The sequence below is a fragment of the Magnolia sinica genome, chromosome 1 (assembly GCF_029962835.1).
Source record: "Magnolia sinica isolate HGM2019 chromosome 1, MsV1, whole genome shotgun sequence".
Taxonomy (NCBI): Eukaryota; Viridiplantae; Streptophyta; class Magnoliopsida; order Magnoliales; family Magnoliaceae; genus Magnolia; species Magnolia sinica.
Genome location: NC_080573.1, coordinates 96,857,243 through 96,874,646, shown reverse-complemented (window position 1 = coordinate 96,874,646; position 17,404 = coordinate 96,857,243). Strand labels below are relative to the sequence as shown.

Genomic DNA, 17,404 nt, shown 5'->3' with positions numbered 1-17,404 from the left:
GGCCAATCAAATTGACGGTTTGGATCAGTGGACCATGTGCTTAGAAAGATGGGCCAAAGTACCTGTCCCAACAAACATCCCATACGTTCAATGGCAGGATAGGTAAAAGTAGAAACTGGCGGGTTCTGTGGTTTAAGTGCATCGATTGAATGGTTATATCATTTTCAGCGAGGACCACTCCTGGTGGGGTCCACCTCCTAGGGACTACGATTTAGGTTGGTGCTCCCGCGGTGTACTTAAAGGTCCTCTTTTTCTTCTTTATACTCTTTTGCCTCCTTCCCTCCATATCTATCCGAACTGAAATTCCCTCCTTCCCTCGTTTTCTGCTCTCTGCCTTTTTCATCGTCTCTCTTTCTCTTTCCTCCCAAATTCCAGATCTCAATCTTCTCATCTCTCTCCCATCAAATCAAAGTAACCATCTAGACCTCTCAATCCCGTTCTCCACCGGGAAATGGATGGCTGGACTTTGATCTCGATTTCCATTTCTGAATATTGAGCATTTCGGATTCTATGTCTGGCAGCAGGGCTTCAGATCTCCCGTTCAAGCGGTACCTGCCGTTCTCATCGGCAAAGCCGCCGTTCGTGTTGCCGGATGATTACCACCGGTTTTCCTCTGGTGATGACCGCCAAACGGCAGATGACGAAAACGAAGCGCTTGTTGTGAAACCGACGGTGAGTAGTGATCTTCTTTTCTTGAATTATGATGAAATCTAAGATGAACTTAGCAGTCCACAGATTAGTTCTCTTTTCAGTTATCCCCTGAGCTTCAAGTAGATTAGACAATCGGGGCACTAGCACATGATCTGCACCATTTGTCTGGTGGGGCCCACCATTGATGGATCATCATAGAAAAAGCTCACCAAAATGATGATGTTAACCGTCTGAATAGCTCCCAACGTATGGGCGTTAGAAAAGGGTATCTGTAATAATCTGCATTGATCAATAAAGGCCTTCCAATCAAATGTTAAGGATTCTCTGATCCGTGTTGGTCTCTGCACAGTGGCCCACACACAGAGAGGCCCTTCTAATGGACAGTCAAGATCGTCACCAGATTCAACCCCAAAAGACTAAAGAACCTTTACCAAACTGCAAATGAGTAATAGCAATGCATACACAACTGCTCCACCATTTCCTTGTTGTGACAAAAGAGAAGCATACATTTGTTATGACGATAGTGAAGACTTAATCCTTCCCAACTGGCCTACAAAAGGCAATAACCAACAGTGGGTCCCTACTAATGCCAAATGTGATATGTCAAATTCCTTTTCTACCTCCATGATCTCCCCCATATTAACATTAAGGGTTATGATTTTAATAAGAAAACACCTGCCTTCTTGAGATTCTACCTGAATTCATCTGTAGCTCCTTGCGTGGGAGCCCACCTATTCAATAGATGCAAAATATTCACAAAATCTTGAATCTCTTCATCATTTAAGTTCTTTCTAAAAGCTGACATCATGCCACGTATTCCCAATTCTGAAGTAGAACTAGGACAATGTTACCATTCTTCTAGAAACCACTTGGTACAACCTAGGAAGTGATTAGCATGGAGCATTCTTAGTTGCAGAATCCTACTAATTAGGTGCCGCTCCAGCTTCGAATCCCTCTTTGGACTCTCGATCTTGCTCCCACTTCCATACCTATTTATACTTCTTTACATTTTGAAACATGCGCTTACCCGCTCCCACACCTGAATTTGTTGCTGCTTTGTGCAACTATTCACAATCTCCACTCCATGTCTTTCAAAAACTGAATCCATGAGCCATCCCCAACTTATCCCATGATTCCCTTAGAGGAGGCCTATTCCATTCAAAAGATCGCTTTCCATAATCCCGACGCTCTATATAGAGACACAACCTTGGTACCGTGTGGATTGTGAACTTCTTGCCTTTCAATGGGATGAACTTTGTGCCTATATTCTGTGGATTTTGCAAATCTTTCCATGGGAAATCCCAATGGATAGCCTTCAATCTTTGAATGATATTGGCCAGATATTGGAAAAGACAAAGTATTGGATAATGCTGCATTTATGAGAGTTATTCATCCCGAATGACATACCTTCTCTTCCACCTTGATAGCAACTCTTTCAACTTCCACGTCCATGAATAGTTTGGCAACTTTCCAATATAAAGGGGGAGGCCAAGATATGATGAAAGGAGTTTTCCAACTCTACATCCAAGCATTCTAGCTAGACTGCCTATTTTATTCTTGAAGATAAATTCTGAAGATTTCACTGTTTTGGAGATTTATCTTTGACTAATTTCGCTTCAAAATATCTTAGGACCTTTCTCAGATTCTGCACCTTTTGGCCATAAGCATCCATGAACAAAGTCATACCATCTGCAAACTATAAATGAGAGATCTGTAAGTATGCATTTGTGCATTTTCAACCCCCATTTATTAACCCTTAGCTTTTCCAACATCTTAGTGTTTTTGCCACCATCATAAAGAGAAGGGAGATGGAGAATACCCCTGCATTAAACACCTTGAGCCCTCGAAAAATCCTTTAGGGAACTAGGGATCCATTAATTCAAATGGAAAAGAATGGTGAGCCGACAGCAAGGTTGACCGACTCGCCGAGTCCACTCGGGACTTGCCCGAGTCAACCCATTTTTGAAGCCGTACTAAGTAAAAGCAAGCGCAAACGTGGTGGGGGTGAAAATTGGACACCACTCGGGCCAGTTTGACTGATTTTTTGATTAAGTGACTCGTCCAAGCGACAAAACTGGGTGAGTCGTGGCAATTTGCGGGATATGTATTTTTGTTTTTTGATTAAAAAAACACGTAAAATCCACTCATTTGCCTAATAGAAGTGGTTAAAAACCAAGGATGAGAGAAAGGTGGGCCGTAGCTATGCATAGATGGGTTGATAATAGTCAACTCAGACAACATCGCGATTGACAACCCCGATTACATAGATGGCATGGATGATCATAGGAACATAGCCCAATGGAGTCAGGAGCAAGCAGATAGAGATTTCACACCTGCAGCAACCTTGTCGAAGGGTTGTGATTAGAAGATTGCCTCCATGTCTGGAGTCTATGGACCCAACTTACACTGCAAGGAAATGGAAATTTTTAGAACAGAAACGAAAGTTCTCTTCTCAATTTTTAGGGGTTTGTAATGGAAGGCTTATATGATACTCAGGCTGCATATGACTCTCAATACACAGACGCTCAGAAATCGTAAACAAGGCACTTATTGCTCAAATTAAACAGACTAAATTATCAAATCCACTGTCTCCAAGTGACAGTCTGGAGATCAGATTAGTTAAGCAATCCTAGCCTCGTATTTATTGAAGTATGGGCGCTTGATATTTCATTTTTAACTGTCCAATGTGTCCACAATCCAATATTCAGATAAATAAGTGCATTTTTTTTTTTAATGATGAATCTAAACTGGAACCATTATTTAGACAGTTTAATTTGACTTGTATGCCACACTTGTGATTTCTAGGTTATTTTTAAGTGCCTGTGTATCATCTAACATACTCTGCCAGAGAATCAAAGCTTTTCTCACACATGGCATCTAAATAATTCAAATGGAACTGTCCAAATAATGGGTACCAATTTAATGTACCATGAACCAAGAATTATATTTATTTATCTGCCTATCAAATTGGTGGACATGTATTTGGCAGTTAAAATATAGATATTCAGTGGTCTTATTTGAACAATTAAGTGTCCACTGATCAAAGATTTAGGATTGTTCATACAATAGGATTTTTTTGATGGTTACGTAATCATATTGATTCTCACAACTTAGTTTAATTTGTTTTCATATACGCCACACAAACCATTTCTACTGCCAAGCGCCATATGCCGCCAGAGTATAAAATAACTTCTTAAGAAACTTCCATTCCCTCTATCATGTTCTCCCTCTCACGACTCTCTCTCTACATATCAAGCAACTAACTACTTTTAATATTTAGCTGTAATGTTTATAATTATATAATTATTTAATGAGAAAAAGTGACTCGCCCAGATTGCCGTATTGACCCACCTGAGTCAAGTTTTGTGGACGGACTGAGTTTGAGTTTGAGTCCTGACTTTGGCAACCTTGGTTGACACATTGCTGCATTCACCTCTCCTGTGTTACTCCGAAACCCGTTCTTCTAATCATAAAAATGAGAAATTCCAGTCCACATGGCAATATGCCTTCTCCATATCTAGCTTACAAATGATTTCAGGGCGTCCCTCCCGAGATCTGGAGTCCATGCACTCGTGCGCCATGAGAGCCCCATCAAGAATTTCTCTCATACACAAATGCCCCTTGTAAACATGAGATCACCCTTCTAAGAACCTTTCTCAACTTTGTTCCAAGATCATTTGACAGTATTTATAAAGGATCTTGATGAGACTGGGACCTAAATTCTTTGAGACTTTTCGCTCCTTAGTTCTTCCCTTGGATTATGAAGGACACCCCCATTTCCTTTAATATATTCGCAGTTTCAGAAAACTCTGTAACTATGCTAAGTAGATCACCTGGCCTTTTACCAAATAACTAAAAGAAAGCAATTGCAAAGCAATTTGGGCTCGTAGCTTTCTCTTTGCATATCTGAAAGGATGATCTTCACCTCCCCAATCATGCCTTACAGCCAATCTGCCTCCTCATTTGAAATCTGTCAATGAACAAATTGTGTAGCCTTTGACACTAGTACTTCAAAATTGAATCATAGATGTCTTCTCACGCTTCACGTTAACATCGTCCACCACTTGTTATGGATTCTATTACTTCTTTTAGCATTTGCTACCTGTGAAATATTTGGTGGTTTTACTCCCTTCTCAACCAAAATGCTTTAGACCTTTGTCTTCATTTGATCTCTTCTTCCTTCGCCTTCTTCCTGAAATCAAGCTTAAGCCCATCCTCAAGCATTTATTTCTCAAAAAAGATTCCTAACTTCCTCAATCTTACTATGGTCGTGAGGCTCCTCGTGGAGCTTTTGCTTATGGTGATGATCAAGGTGGTTGTTGGGGGCACACCTCTTTCAGCTTTCTGTTTGTGGTCGGGTCATTCTCAATATAGCCATGCTTAAGACCCATGCCACCCATCTACAGTTGCATAGATTGACAATAGATTCGGGTGCGGGATCAGGGAAGCGTTCGTTTCAAAATGTAAACAAGTGCAAATGGGTAGGGAGTGGCACTGCGAATGAAAGTCCAAAGTGTGTTCAAAGCAGGAGCGACGCCTAATTTGATGGGTTCTGCAACTAAGCACCCACTATGCAGTCATCTGGATGTGCCTTTTGCCAGCCTCAACCAACTGGTCCTGGTCGAGTCATCTACCAATATGTGGGTGAAAGAAAACGTTGCTCTTACCTGTTACGCTCGTATTTCATGAGCATATCACATTTAGCATCTTTTGCAGGTCATAACTTTGCATTTTCCAACTACTCGTATAGGTATGCTAACACCACATGACATTCTCGAATCAGACCATGGTATATTTTCTTTTTTTCTTCCAGCTTGTTAATAATAGTAGGGTCGACTTCTGGGCATGGTATAATAATGAAGGGAACTTCTATGTATCAAATAAGGGGACATGCTTTTAGCTAGGGCACCATCTGCACCTTGTTAGCTACATGCTCCTTCAATGTGGAACATGATTGGGAAGTCCTGTAGAAAAGACATTGACTTCTCTTCAGAAAGCTTATTGTATTTCCATTGATAGAAAAATTGATGTTACTTTCTCTCCATCAAATGGCCAACATTATAAACTCCCTGTCATGTAATCTAACAAACAAGTAAACTAGTCATTATTTATGGTTCATTGTGACTTATGTGGCCCGTCACGTACTTGCTCGATTTTTGGCTTCTTGTTTTATTCACAATTTGTTGATGATTAGAGTCCTCACTCCTTGATATAGCCTCCATAATGAAAATCAAATGGCTTGGAAACACATTTGCTATATGAATCAAGAATGTTCTTAGTGATGGTGGAGAGCTTATTTTTAAAATGATTGTTACATTCCTTGCTAACAATGGTATTACTTGTTGGAGAGTGCAATACCCTCTCTAGCATGAGGCATCACATTCACATAAATGGTAAGACACCTTATGCGTGAGCTAAATGTTCTAAATTTCTATTGCGTGAGGTATACTTAGTTGTCTTGTTTTATAGTTAACACATATAAAGTACAAATCATGAGGTGTCAATGTTCATTTCCCATATATACAGGAGGGATGTATTAGTAGTATGGATGAATAAGCGACAATCTTTCCTCTCTTGCTAGAGATTGAGATTTCTCTGTGGTAGATGGATGTCAGAAATGCATTTCTCTACGGTGATTTGGATACAGATCTTCATGGGGCAGCCAGCTGGGTTCATCAGCCAAATGTACCTAAAGTACATCTGCAAGTTGAAAAAGGCCTTGTATGGTCTGAAGCAGGCTCCAAGAGTGTGGTATAAAAAGATTGTAAAATTTCGGGTATTGTGGTAGAGGGATGTCAGAAATGCATTCCTCTATAGTGATTTGGATATAGAATCTTTACAAATAACCAGCTTGGTTCTCGACCAATTGTGCTCAAAGTACATGTGTAAGTTAAAAAATGCATTTTATGGCTTGTAGAAAGCTCCAAGAGCATGGTATGGAAAGATTGTATAATTTTTGGTATTATGTGGTCACTGTGTGTGTGCAGCTGATTCTGATTTGTTTGTGAAGCAGACAAATGGAGAATTCTCAATTATCTTTAGTATATGAGATGATCTCATCGTTACAGGAGATTATTTTGAGGAGAACATCTGTTTGATTTGAGATGAAGGAATTCAATGAGCTGAAGCACTTTCTTGGTTTGGAAGTGGAAAAAATGAGCAAGAATCTTCTTGTTCCAAAGAAGATATGCTATGGATAGGAGATATGCTATGAATTTGTTAAGCAAGTTCAGGATGACGAACTGCAAATCAATTGCTTTCCAGATAGAAGAAAATCTGAAGCTGAGATCAAGCATTGGGATAAACTGGAAGATGCTTGTATGTGTCGTCAGTTGGTTAGTGGTCTGGTATATCTCACCACTAGCGGGCCATAAATCGCACTTCTAGCAGGTGTCATTAACCAGTTCATGACTTCATGCAGAATCTGAGAAAGCCCCATTTACAAGCAATTTGTCAAATTTTGAGATGTGTGTGGTGCACAGTGAGGTATTGACTCTACACAAGGCAGGAGTTACTCTTGTGTTTGTTGGATTTTTTGATGAAAATTGGGTATGAGATCCTTCCAGTCACAAATCGATCACTGAATCAAGGTGTCCCGTATCGGTATCGGTTGGCGTAATGGTGCCCTTCGAAACTGATATGGATATGGGGGCATAATGGCGAAACGGGGGCGTAACGACGCAATTTTTTTTTTTATTTGGCCAAAAAAAGAAGAAAAAATATGGATTAAATCCGGAATATTCTAAGCATTCCAAATACGCATTCATTTATAAATTGAAACATGTTTATGGTGGTGTAACGGTCTACTCTTTGGTGAGAAGTTGTATCGGACTGTCTGATGAATTTATGAACCAGATAACTTGAATTTGACTACAAAATTCATATATTTAATTTTCTAAATATCTAATTTATATACTTAACAATTTGATATCATTTCTCCTAATAGTTCTTTTAAAAAATGAAATTAAATTCAGGTAGATCACGTTGCCAATTTGGGGCTGACTTGGAGGACCAATCCATGCCCCAAATCAGCCTCAAATTCATGCAATTTATTGGCATTATCCCACTTGTGAATTGGTGGACATTTATTGGATAGTGAATCATGAAAAAAAACCAAAAGACCCTATTTTAAAAAATAAGCGTCCACAAATTAACAATTAAAACTATTCAAACAATTTGATTTTGGCATTTTGAGTTAGAATTACAGTCCATAATTTAATTGGTAAATTTTAAGTTAATACATGTCTTGTGTACAATTTTTTAAGGGCCCGAATTAGGTAGGACTTAGATTGTGAAGTGTAGCACACGAGTGTCAAAGTTTTTTGGACCCCACTTGTGATGAATGTGTTATATCCACACCGTCCATCCATTTTGCCAAATAATTTAAAAATGAGGCAGATCCAAAGCTCAGGTGGACCACACCATAAGAAACAATAATAATTAAACAACTATCATTAAAAATTTATCGGGGCTACAAAAGTTTTAGATCAAGCTGAAATGTGTGTTTTCCCTTCATCCACTTTAGTGTGACCCTATTAACAGGTTAGATGGAAAATAAACATTACAGTGGACCTGAAGAAATTTTTAATGGTGAGCATTCTATAACCACTGTTTCATATGCTGTGGTCCACCTTAGATTTGGATCTTACTAATTTTTTGAATCATAATCTAAAATGATGTGGCAAAATGGATGGACGGCATGGATAAAATACATACAACATGGTGGGGCCCATGTGGCACGTATACAATTTTATTAAATTGTGCAACGTGCTGCGTAACGCGTACCAGTCTATTCATTTGATGTAAGCAAGTCCTGTGGGTCTGATCATGAGGTATATGTTATATCTAAACTGTCCATTCATTTGACAAGCTCGTCTTGAGGCTTGACACGAAAAATAATACGGATCAAATTATCAAGTGGACCACACTGCAAAAAGCAGTGGGGGATTGAACGTCTACCATTGAAACCCTTTTTGGGATCACAGAACTTTTGGATCAATATGAAATTTGTTTTTCCTCTTCATTCAGGTCCTTTTGACCTTTTGAACAGATTGGATGGAAAATAAACGTTATGGTGGGCCTACGAATTTTTTAACGGTGAAAATCATCATCTCGCTGCTATTTTTGGTGTGGTCCAGATGATCTTTGGATACGATTCATTTTTTGGCTAATGCTCTAAGATGATATTTAAAAATAGATGAACGGTGTAGATATAATAAATACATCGTTGTGGAGCCCATGTAACTTTGATCTCCTTTGAACTGTTCGTACAACTCGGAGCTCGAGGATTGTCAGCACTCGTCTTAGTGTGACACGTACCTATTACAGCAGCTAAGCTGTGTGGTACACCTGCGAAAAAAAAGAAAAAAAAGAAAAGGGGAGATGTAAACTGAAAAGAAAAAAGAGGGAAAGAGGGCAAGAACAGAGAGAGAGAGAGAGAGAGAGAGAGAGAGAGAGAGAGAGAGAGAGAGAAGAAGAAGAAGAAGAAGAGCCGTAGCCGCAGCTGTCCGAGAAGAGGAAGAAGAAGAAGAAGAAGAAGAAAGAGAAGAAGAAGAAGAAAAGAAACGAAAAAGGTTAGTTTTTTTTTTTTTTTTTCAACCCCGTATCGCATAACGGTGTCAGCCGTTACCGTTATGTATCGGCCGATACGGCCGTATTGTAACGGATACGGGACACCTTGCGCTGAATACACTTGTAGTTTTGGAATTGTAGTTTCTTGGTGCAGTAAGAAATAATTAACTATGGCTTTGGCATCAATAGAGATAGAGTTTTGAGTAGTGACAATGGAAATGTAAAAATGTTCTTGGCTAATGGAGGTGATTAGAGATGTTGATGAAGATGCAATAACCAATGAAGATTCCTGTTTGGATTAAATTAGGGGAATGCAAGGGCAAGCAAAATCGTGACAAAACCAGGAGTTAAACTGACATCAGCTCTAGGGGAAGCAAACCCTTTTCACTTGTTGGTTTTGCTAAAAAGAAAGTCGTTGAACATGCTTTTCGTTTGCATTTGCAACTGTTTGGATTGCAATCTCATAAATGCTAACCTTTTTCCCTACAAAATTGCCATTTAAAACATCATGTTAGAGGAAAACTATTTTCCTTCCATTTGATTTTTGGAAAAAAAAAAAAGGGTTGTACTCTCTTGTCGAGGAGGGAAAAGCAAATGCAAACACTTTGTTGCAGCATCCGTTGCTTGCCAAATAGTGCAAATATCTTGCCGATGCAAACTGGTTGCATTCCCCAGTTTGCATTGTATCTAAATAGGCCCTCATTGTGATAATTAGAGTATGATTTGTCTTGCAACAAATCCAATGTTCCATGCAAGGACAAGAACATCAAAAGTGCACCATCAAAATTGCCATACAATAGGACACGTCATGTATGATGTGTATATTTGAGGTTCACTTGTCATAATTTAGAATATGTCCAGGGCAAAGCATGAGTGTCAATGTTCATTTATTATATAAACGGGTCGCATGTACCTATTGTAGTATGAATGAACAAATGAGGGAGTGTTTCGTCTCTTGTTTGAGATTGAGATTTCTCTCCTAAATCCTTGCTTAAGACAATCACTGTTCTACTTTACTTAACACTTCTTGTTCTCTTATATGCACCCAACGAAATGAGATATCAAGTAGGAAATGTAGAACATGTTGTAGAGACTCGCTTTTTTTTTTGTTGTTGTTGTTGTTGAAAGATCACGAGATTTATATTAGAAGACTAAAAAGGGGAAACAACAGAGAGAGCAAGGCCGCTGAGGAAGCGGACCACCTAAGCTCCAAGAAAGAGAAAATTACAGCCCTTTAGATTATCTACATTTGAAGCCCACTCTACCATTAACAGCATTACTCTATGAACTATGGATTCCATCGAATTGGAGACATCCCTGAAGCATCTCCCATTTCTTTCTTACCATACAGACCACCAAACAGCCAGAAGAGCCATTCTCCATAACGAAGTCCTATGCTTGCCTAATATGACACCATGCCAAGCCTTTAGAAGCCGACCTGCCATATCAAAGAAAGACCAATTGATTCCAAAGGGGCTTAAAATTTCTGACCAGAGTTGTTTGATAAAGGAACAGTGAACAAAAAGATGATCGATCGATTCTTCGTCCGCCATGCAGCATAGACACACATTAACTATAGTCATCCTCCTTTTTCTCAAAGTGTCGACCGTGAGAACCTTCTTCTTTCCAACCAGCCATCCAAAGGATGCAATCTTAGGAGGGACATGATATCTCCAAATATGATTTGTAAGGGTTCTTCTTTGGAAGAAGAATCGCTGCCCAAAAAGTTGTATAATGACTTTACCAAAAATTTACTGGATTTGTCGACCCTCCAGACTAATCTGTCTGCATTGAGCTGATTTGGCTTGCTTCTGTAAATGCGGTCAAGGAGGGCCACGTACTATTCAATCTCCCAATCCTGTAACTTTCTTCTGCACACCAGATTCCACTCTGTTTTCCCACCGAGAACGATATAACAGCTAGCTACAGATATGGCTTGATTTGGGACGAGATGGAATATGTTCAGAAAATCCTCTTTCAATGCTACGTCTCGCACCCAAATATCTTCCCAAAAGCGAATCGTATCTCCCTTCCCAATATCGAACCCTTTACGCAACCATCCACTTCTTGGTGCCATCAATGTCCAACTACCCACTCCAAGATTTGTACACAGGGCAACTACCACACCTTGACATAATCTCCATAAAGAGAGCATCAAGCTCCCTTGACCTTCGGTGCCTCATAGGTGCTGTCTACCTATTGCAGATCTTTGAAAAACCCCAAATCGTGTGTTGCAATGGATGGAGAACTTGTTTCCTTTCCTCATATTCAACATGGCATTTAGTTTCCTGTTCTTATCATATGGATGTTGTAGGCGGCAAATGGGTATATAATTTCAAGTGACGGGCATATAGTTCTGCTGAATTGTTCCAAACTTGATAGAACCTTTCTAAAGCCATCTTTCATTCACACTACTCTTCATAGTGATTACTTGCCAATAGCCAATACGACAGTTGGATGTTAAGAATTCATTTCTTTGCAGCTTACTAGGCTTTAGGAAGTGAGATGTACATATCATCTTTGTTGGTTGGTGGCTTGGGATTGGCCCCATGAGCTTTGTTCACTGGCTTTTTTTTTTAGCACATTCATGCAGAAGTGGCTTCTAGTGCAATAAGGTTGATTTGTCCACGCGCTGGTTGCACAAAACATGAAGGGAAGCGGCAATAGATTTGGGTGTGAGAGTTTGGAAGCATCTATTTCAAAATTTTAGCATGCATAAATAGCTATGAGGCAAGAGCAAAAGCGTGAGACCACAGCACAATTCGAAGCAGGAGTGGCACTTGGTGGGAAGGGTCATGCAACTAAGGTCCATGTTCACCTATTCTAAGTAGAATCGATATGTTGCTGAGATTGCACCTCACGAGAGGCGATGACTCATTGATGTCATCTTTTATCTCTACTTTGACTATTAGTTCACCATGAAGGACCTGGGTTCTCTTCATTATTTTCTGAATATAGAATCTGTTGGTGATTTTCATGGTATCTTTCTTTCTCAGATTAATCATATTGTGGATCTTTTATTGATATCTGAGTAGCTAGCCTGTTTCTACACCTATTGTCACTAGAATGATGCTCAGTATAGCTGATGGTGATCCTGTCATGATTCTCTCATTATTGCACCATTATGGGTAATTACAATATCTCAATCTCACTTGATCAGACTGTCCTAAAGCTATCAATCAATAGAGAATCCTCTGCTATTTAAAGGGTACCGTGAGTTATAGATGCTACAATCTTCCTGATTCCATCATTGTCATCAGTGAGAATAGTGATGTTGATTGGTTGGCAATCTTGATAATGGACAACTGAGGATTAATAACTGGCCATTCTGTCCACCTTGGCTGGGATCTCATTTCTTTGTATGTTAAGAAGCATCTTACTGTTTTCTATCAGTGTTAAGGTTTAAATACTGATCTTTAGCTTTCACAACTGATGACCCTACCTAGGTGTGCTTTCTACGCAACAACTTGGGCATACCTCTTTGTCATTGGCACTCTCTTTTGTGATGATATCGGTGTAGATATGGCTTCAATTCGTCCTTCATGTGTGAACCAAACGCACACAAAGAAGACCATCACTTGGTTTGAGAGCGTGGTGTGCTGTAACAGGGCCATAAAGGCCATTACATAAAGGTAACCGTAGCAACTGTTATTTGTTACGGGTCGTAAAGGTTGTAACGGCCGTTATGGAAAAAAAAAAGACCCGTAAAGGCCGTTCTAGCCCCCGTAACAGCCTGTTACGCCACCTGCAAAGGCTGTAGTGGCCTCGTAATGGTCCATGACAGGGCCGATATAGGTTTTTAGGATTTTGTTTTTCAATAAAAAAAATTGGCCATAACAACTGTTACGGGGGCCATAACCGCCATTACAGCCCGTATCGTAAAGGTAATGGTGGTGGCCATTGTGGCTACCGTTACTGTTACGGAATACCTTGTTTGAGAGAGCTTCTATCGGTGATGTGAAGGATCACTATGTAACATGGTACCATCAACTTATTGACATCATCGCCAAAAAACAAGTCGAATGTCTATTCCCGTAAGACACTCAATTTGAGGGGGAATGTTAAGAAATTATTTTTATCATTGATGAAATACGTGTACATTAGGTGATCTCAAGAATTCTCCTAGGTAGAGTTGAGTAGTCTATAAATAACTCACTCCTATACCCATTCCTCTTCAAACGGTGCAATTCTTTTGTTATTTTACACCTACCCTAGTTTCACTTTTGCTCTTGCTCCCTTGCTCTCATTCATGATTCTGTGGTGCTCACACTTATAGACAATTTTGAGACTAATCATGTTGTTACTTTAACCATCGAACCTACTCCTGGTCAAGCTCATGCATTATGAAGCTAGGTTTAGATTGAACATCTTTAGGTCCCTTGCTTATACAATTTTTCATGTAAAGCAGAAGAGGTACATCCCATAAAGAGTCTTGTTATTTTTAGTCTCTAAGTTCATTAGATGTATCAGTTGAACCCATTCCCCTTGATGTTTGTAACATGACTTGGATAAGATTTTTGTCATTCCTCTTATAGGCAGCTCACCTTCTCATATGCATCTTAATAGATGAGGAAGGGCTTTGTTCTATTGTAAGGGATGTGAGCTTTGTGAGCATTGTTCTTTTATTTTTGTTTCTGTTTTTGCTTAGGCTACTTGTATTTTGGGGATTCCCATCATCTACGCTTCGGTATTCCCTGACGGCCAACTGATATAGAGAAAGGTTAGTGATGTAGGACTGATGCATGAACCAAATATCATGTGAGATCAAGTAGCAAAATTAAGATTATTAACAAAAAAACACAAACCTTGCCATAATCATCACAAATACCACAAAAACCTAAAGAATATCATGCATAATCCTAGCCTAGTTTACTAACATCGTCACACAAGATCATTAAATAAAAGGATTATAGTATCTAATGGATATAGGGACATCCAATTAGCATAGGGTAAAGTTTATTTCAAAGTAGAAGACCTAATACAACCTAGGGTAAAATTAGGGTTATGGGAATTGGGGAAATATAGGAATTATGGTTTATGGGATCAAATTGGGTGAAGGGATTAAAGGATTTATAGGTTAGGATGTGGGAATTAGGATTTTGGGTGAATTGAATAATGGGAAAAGTTAGGGTTTGGTAATTTGGGAAAGTAGGAAAGTTAGGGATTTTAGGTTTAGGGTTAGGGTTTTGGAAAAGAGAAAAATGGGTTTTGATTTTAAGGGTAATATGAAATTAAAAAAAGGGCAAGGTGTGGCCGTACGGCCAATCCAAAGGGTTCGCACGTGTGGCCGTATGGTTACACGTGTGGCTTGGGATGAATGTGTTTAGGTCTCTTAGGGTTTGGATTGTAGATAGATAAGTGAAAGATGTGTTTAGGAGAACATGAAGTATTAGGATGGGAGAATCGAATAACTTTGAAGAAAATACCTTGATGGAGGGAAAATAGATGATGATGTGGGGATAGATGGAGACCTCATACATCCATTAATGAAGATTAGCCTCGCACCAATCTCCCTTCCAAATCGCATGGAAGTTTCTTCAAATCTCATGAAGATGAAAGAAGAAGAAGAAGAAAAGGAGCAAAGCTTCTTTGTTTTTTTTTTTTCCACGAAATCCAAGGAGGGAGAGAGTCACACGCCCACCCTCTTTTATAGCTCCAAGAAGTTTCAATAATTATAATAACCACCATGTTTTGTGAATTTTAATGAAAATGACCCTAGTCTAAATAAAATTAACTAAAAACACTCATAATGGTGTCCAAATATAACATAAATAAAATTAAATCCTATAAGCTGATAAAGTCTAAGAAAAACTAGTGTGGACGATTCACGATCAATGGCTTCTTAATGTGATCCAACGATCTGATCGTCATGTCCCTACAATCCAACGATCTGAATCACTCCATGAAACAGTCCATGTACATCTTCCCAGTGTCAAGTCTTCCAAATGCTCGTACATGCATATGGGTCTTTAGCACGATCAAGCATACTCGCCTAGCCACAGGGAAATTGGTGCAGTCCGCTCCTCATCTGATACGTAGACAAAGGTGTACGTGAAGTGATGTCCTCATCAGTCAGGCATGGGCGCATGGCTAGGCTAGAAGCAAAATGTTGTGCTGATCACTTGCAATAACTTGTTCAAAATGGAATGTATTTGAATTGGTTCTCTCAAATATGCTGGTGTTTACATGTCTGAATGTTGCACTGCATGTACTACGCTATGCATATGCAATTTTCTCCTAGACTTGCCTTTTTTTGGTTCGGCTTTTTGTAAAAGAAGAAGGGCAGGGATTGGAGAAGGCAACAACACAGCCTTCTTGAGGGTAGGGATTGGAGAAGGCAACTACCACAGCTTTCTTGAACTGATCTGGAAAAATGCTGGAATTGCTATGTTGATACTTTCAGAGCATTCTCTGAATGCTTGCATTTTGCTGGATCATTTAGCTTTACATTTATTTCTCAATATGTATGATGATGATACCATTATTGCCTTTTTCTAGCTACTTAATATGCAATCTCTGAAAAGAATATTTCATGTTGATTCACTTATTAAGGCTTGCAGCAACCATCCATTGGATGGAAATTATGAGAGAATTAATTGTATGTTGTGCCCAATCTTCAACTTTGTGTCTGATATAAGCAGATGGATGTGCATCTGTATGTGTGCAACGACATGCTGCACATGCAAGTGTGCAGTGTGCTTAGTAGTGTGCCATAGGTGCACTTGTTTGGTAAATGCTTGCATGAGTGGGCACTCTCGTTGTGAATTTTGTCCAAGCCTGTTGTATTTAAGTCTCTGCATTAACTTTTAGACATTGATAAAGCAGGGTAGGAACATGCATGCACCCGAAGTTCGTGACCCTTTTGACTAGGTGCAGCTCCCCCTACTAGGTGCATTAGCTTTAGTTGCATGATCCTTCTGACTAGGTGCAGCTCCTGCTTCGAATCATGCTTTGCACTCCTGCTCTTGTTTCCTACCAGTTTATACTTGGAAAACCATTTTGAAACAGATGCTTCCCTGCTCGTGCGCTCAACATGCATGATCCTTTTAACTAGTTGCAGCTCCTGCTTTGAATCATGCTTTGCGCTCCTGCTCTTGTTTCATACCAGTTTATACTTGGAAAACCATTTTGAAACAGATGCTTCCGTGCTCGTGCGCTCAACATGCATTATCCTTTTTACTAGGTGCAGCTCCTGCTTTGAATCACGCTTTGCTCTCTTGCTCTTGTTTCCTACCAGTTTATACTTGGAAAACCATTTTGAAACAGATGCTTCCCTGCTTGTGCGCTCATCTTTGTTGACACTTTGCTTCATGCTTCATGCAACCATATCCTTATTTCTTAAAATAGTAATTCTTATGGAAATTTCTCTGTTAACTTGATATATGCTTGTCTTGAACGATTGGCTGTAGTAGTTTGGTGGGGAATGAAATTAATCCCAAATGTACGGATATTCCATTCAGAAGCCTGTAACATTTCTTTCAGTTAGTGGGTTTCTTTTTATATTATTTTTTGGGAAAACTTAAGGCTGTACCAATGTTCCATGCAAAACAACTTCCTCATCTCTTTAACTTGCGTGTTGTTGTAAAGAAAGTCTCAAAGATTTGCTTTCATCCATGAAAAGGACCCAAGCCTGGGTCAGTCAAGTAGTTCACCAATCACCAATGCTTGCTACATTTTTTATGGTTTTGATCTTTAGAGACTTATGGCATCTAATGAATATTCATGCACTCTTGTTATTTCATGGACAGGATGGAGTCAGTGGACCAGTTTTTGTTGTGTTTGGTTGATTCATGTACAGTTTATAAATGTTAGCTGCTTCATTAGAATCAATCACAAGTTTCAAATGCCTCATTGCATTATAATTATTATGGAATCGAATCTTCATGAACATACGCATTGAATTATTTTCTGGTTGAACTACCACTCATCTTATTGGTTGGGATTTTGAAAAACAAATGGTGTTGCTTGTGCAGTTGAAGCGGAAGTCTGTAACAGAAGACTGTGAAGTAGAGTCTAGTGAGTGGACCACCAGTCCTGAATATGCTGAAGTGGTTAACAGCCCCCTCCGTACACCTGTATCAGGAAAAGGAGGCAGGGTCTACAGCAGGTCAAATGTCTCGAAGTACACTAGGTCTGGACCTCAAACACCACTGTCGAATGCTGGTGAGGAGCATTTCCCATT

General features: G+C 39.4%; 1 protein-coding gene across 1 annotated transcript in view; it reads left to right on the top strand.

Moving 5' to 3' along the window:
• The first annotated feature begins 271 nt into the window (after positions 1 to 271).
• The window catches only part of LOC131252049 (transcription factor E2FA-like), a 30,482-nt gene continuing 13,349 nt past the window's right edge, over positions 272 to 17,404 (top strand). The window contains exons 1-2 of the mRNA XM_058252984.1: positions 272 to 672; positions 17,196 to 17,385. Coding sequence (XP_058108967.1) covers positions 511 to 672; positions 17,196 to 17,385 — 352 coding nt within the window. The 5' untranslated portion in view covers positions 272 to 510. The remainder of the gene's footprint in view (positions 673 to 17,195; positions 17,386 to 17,404) is intronic.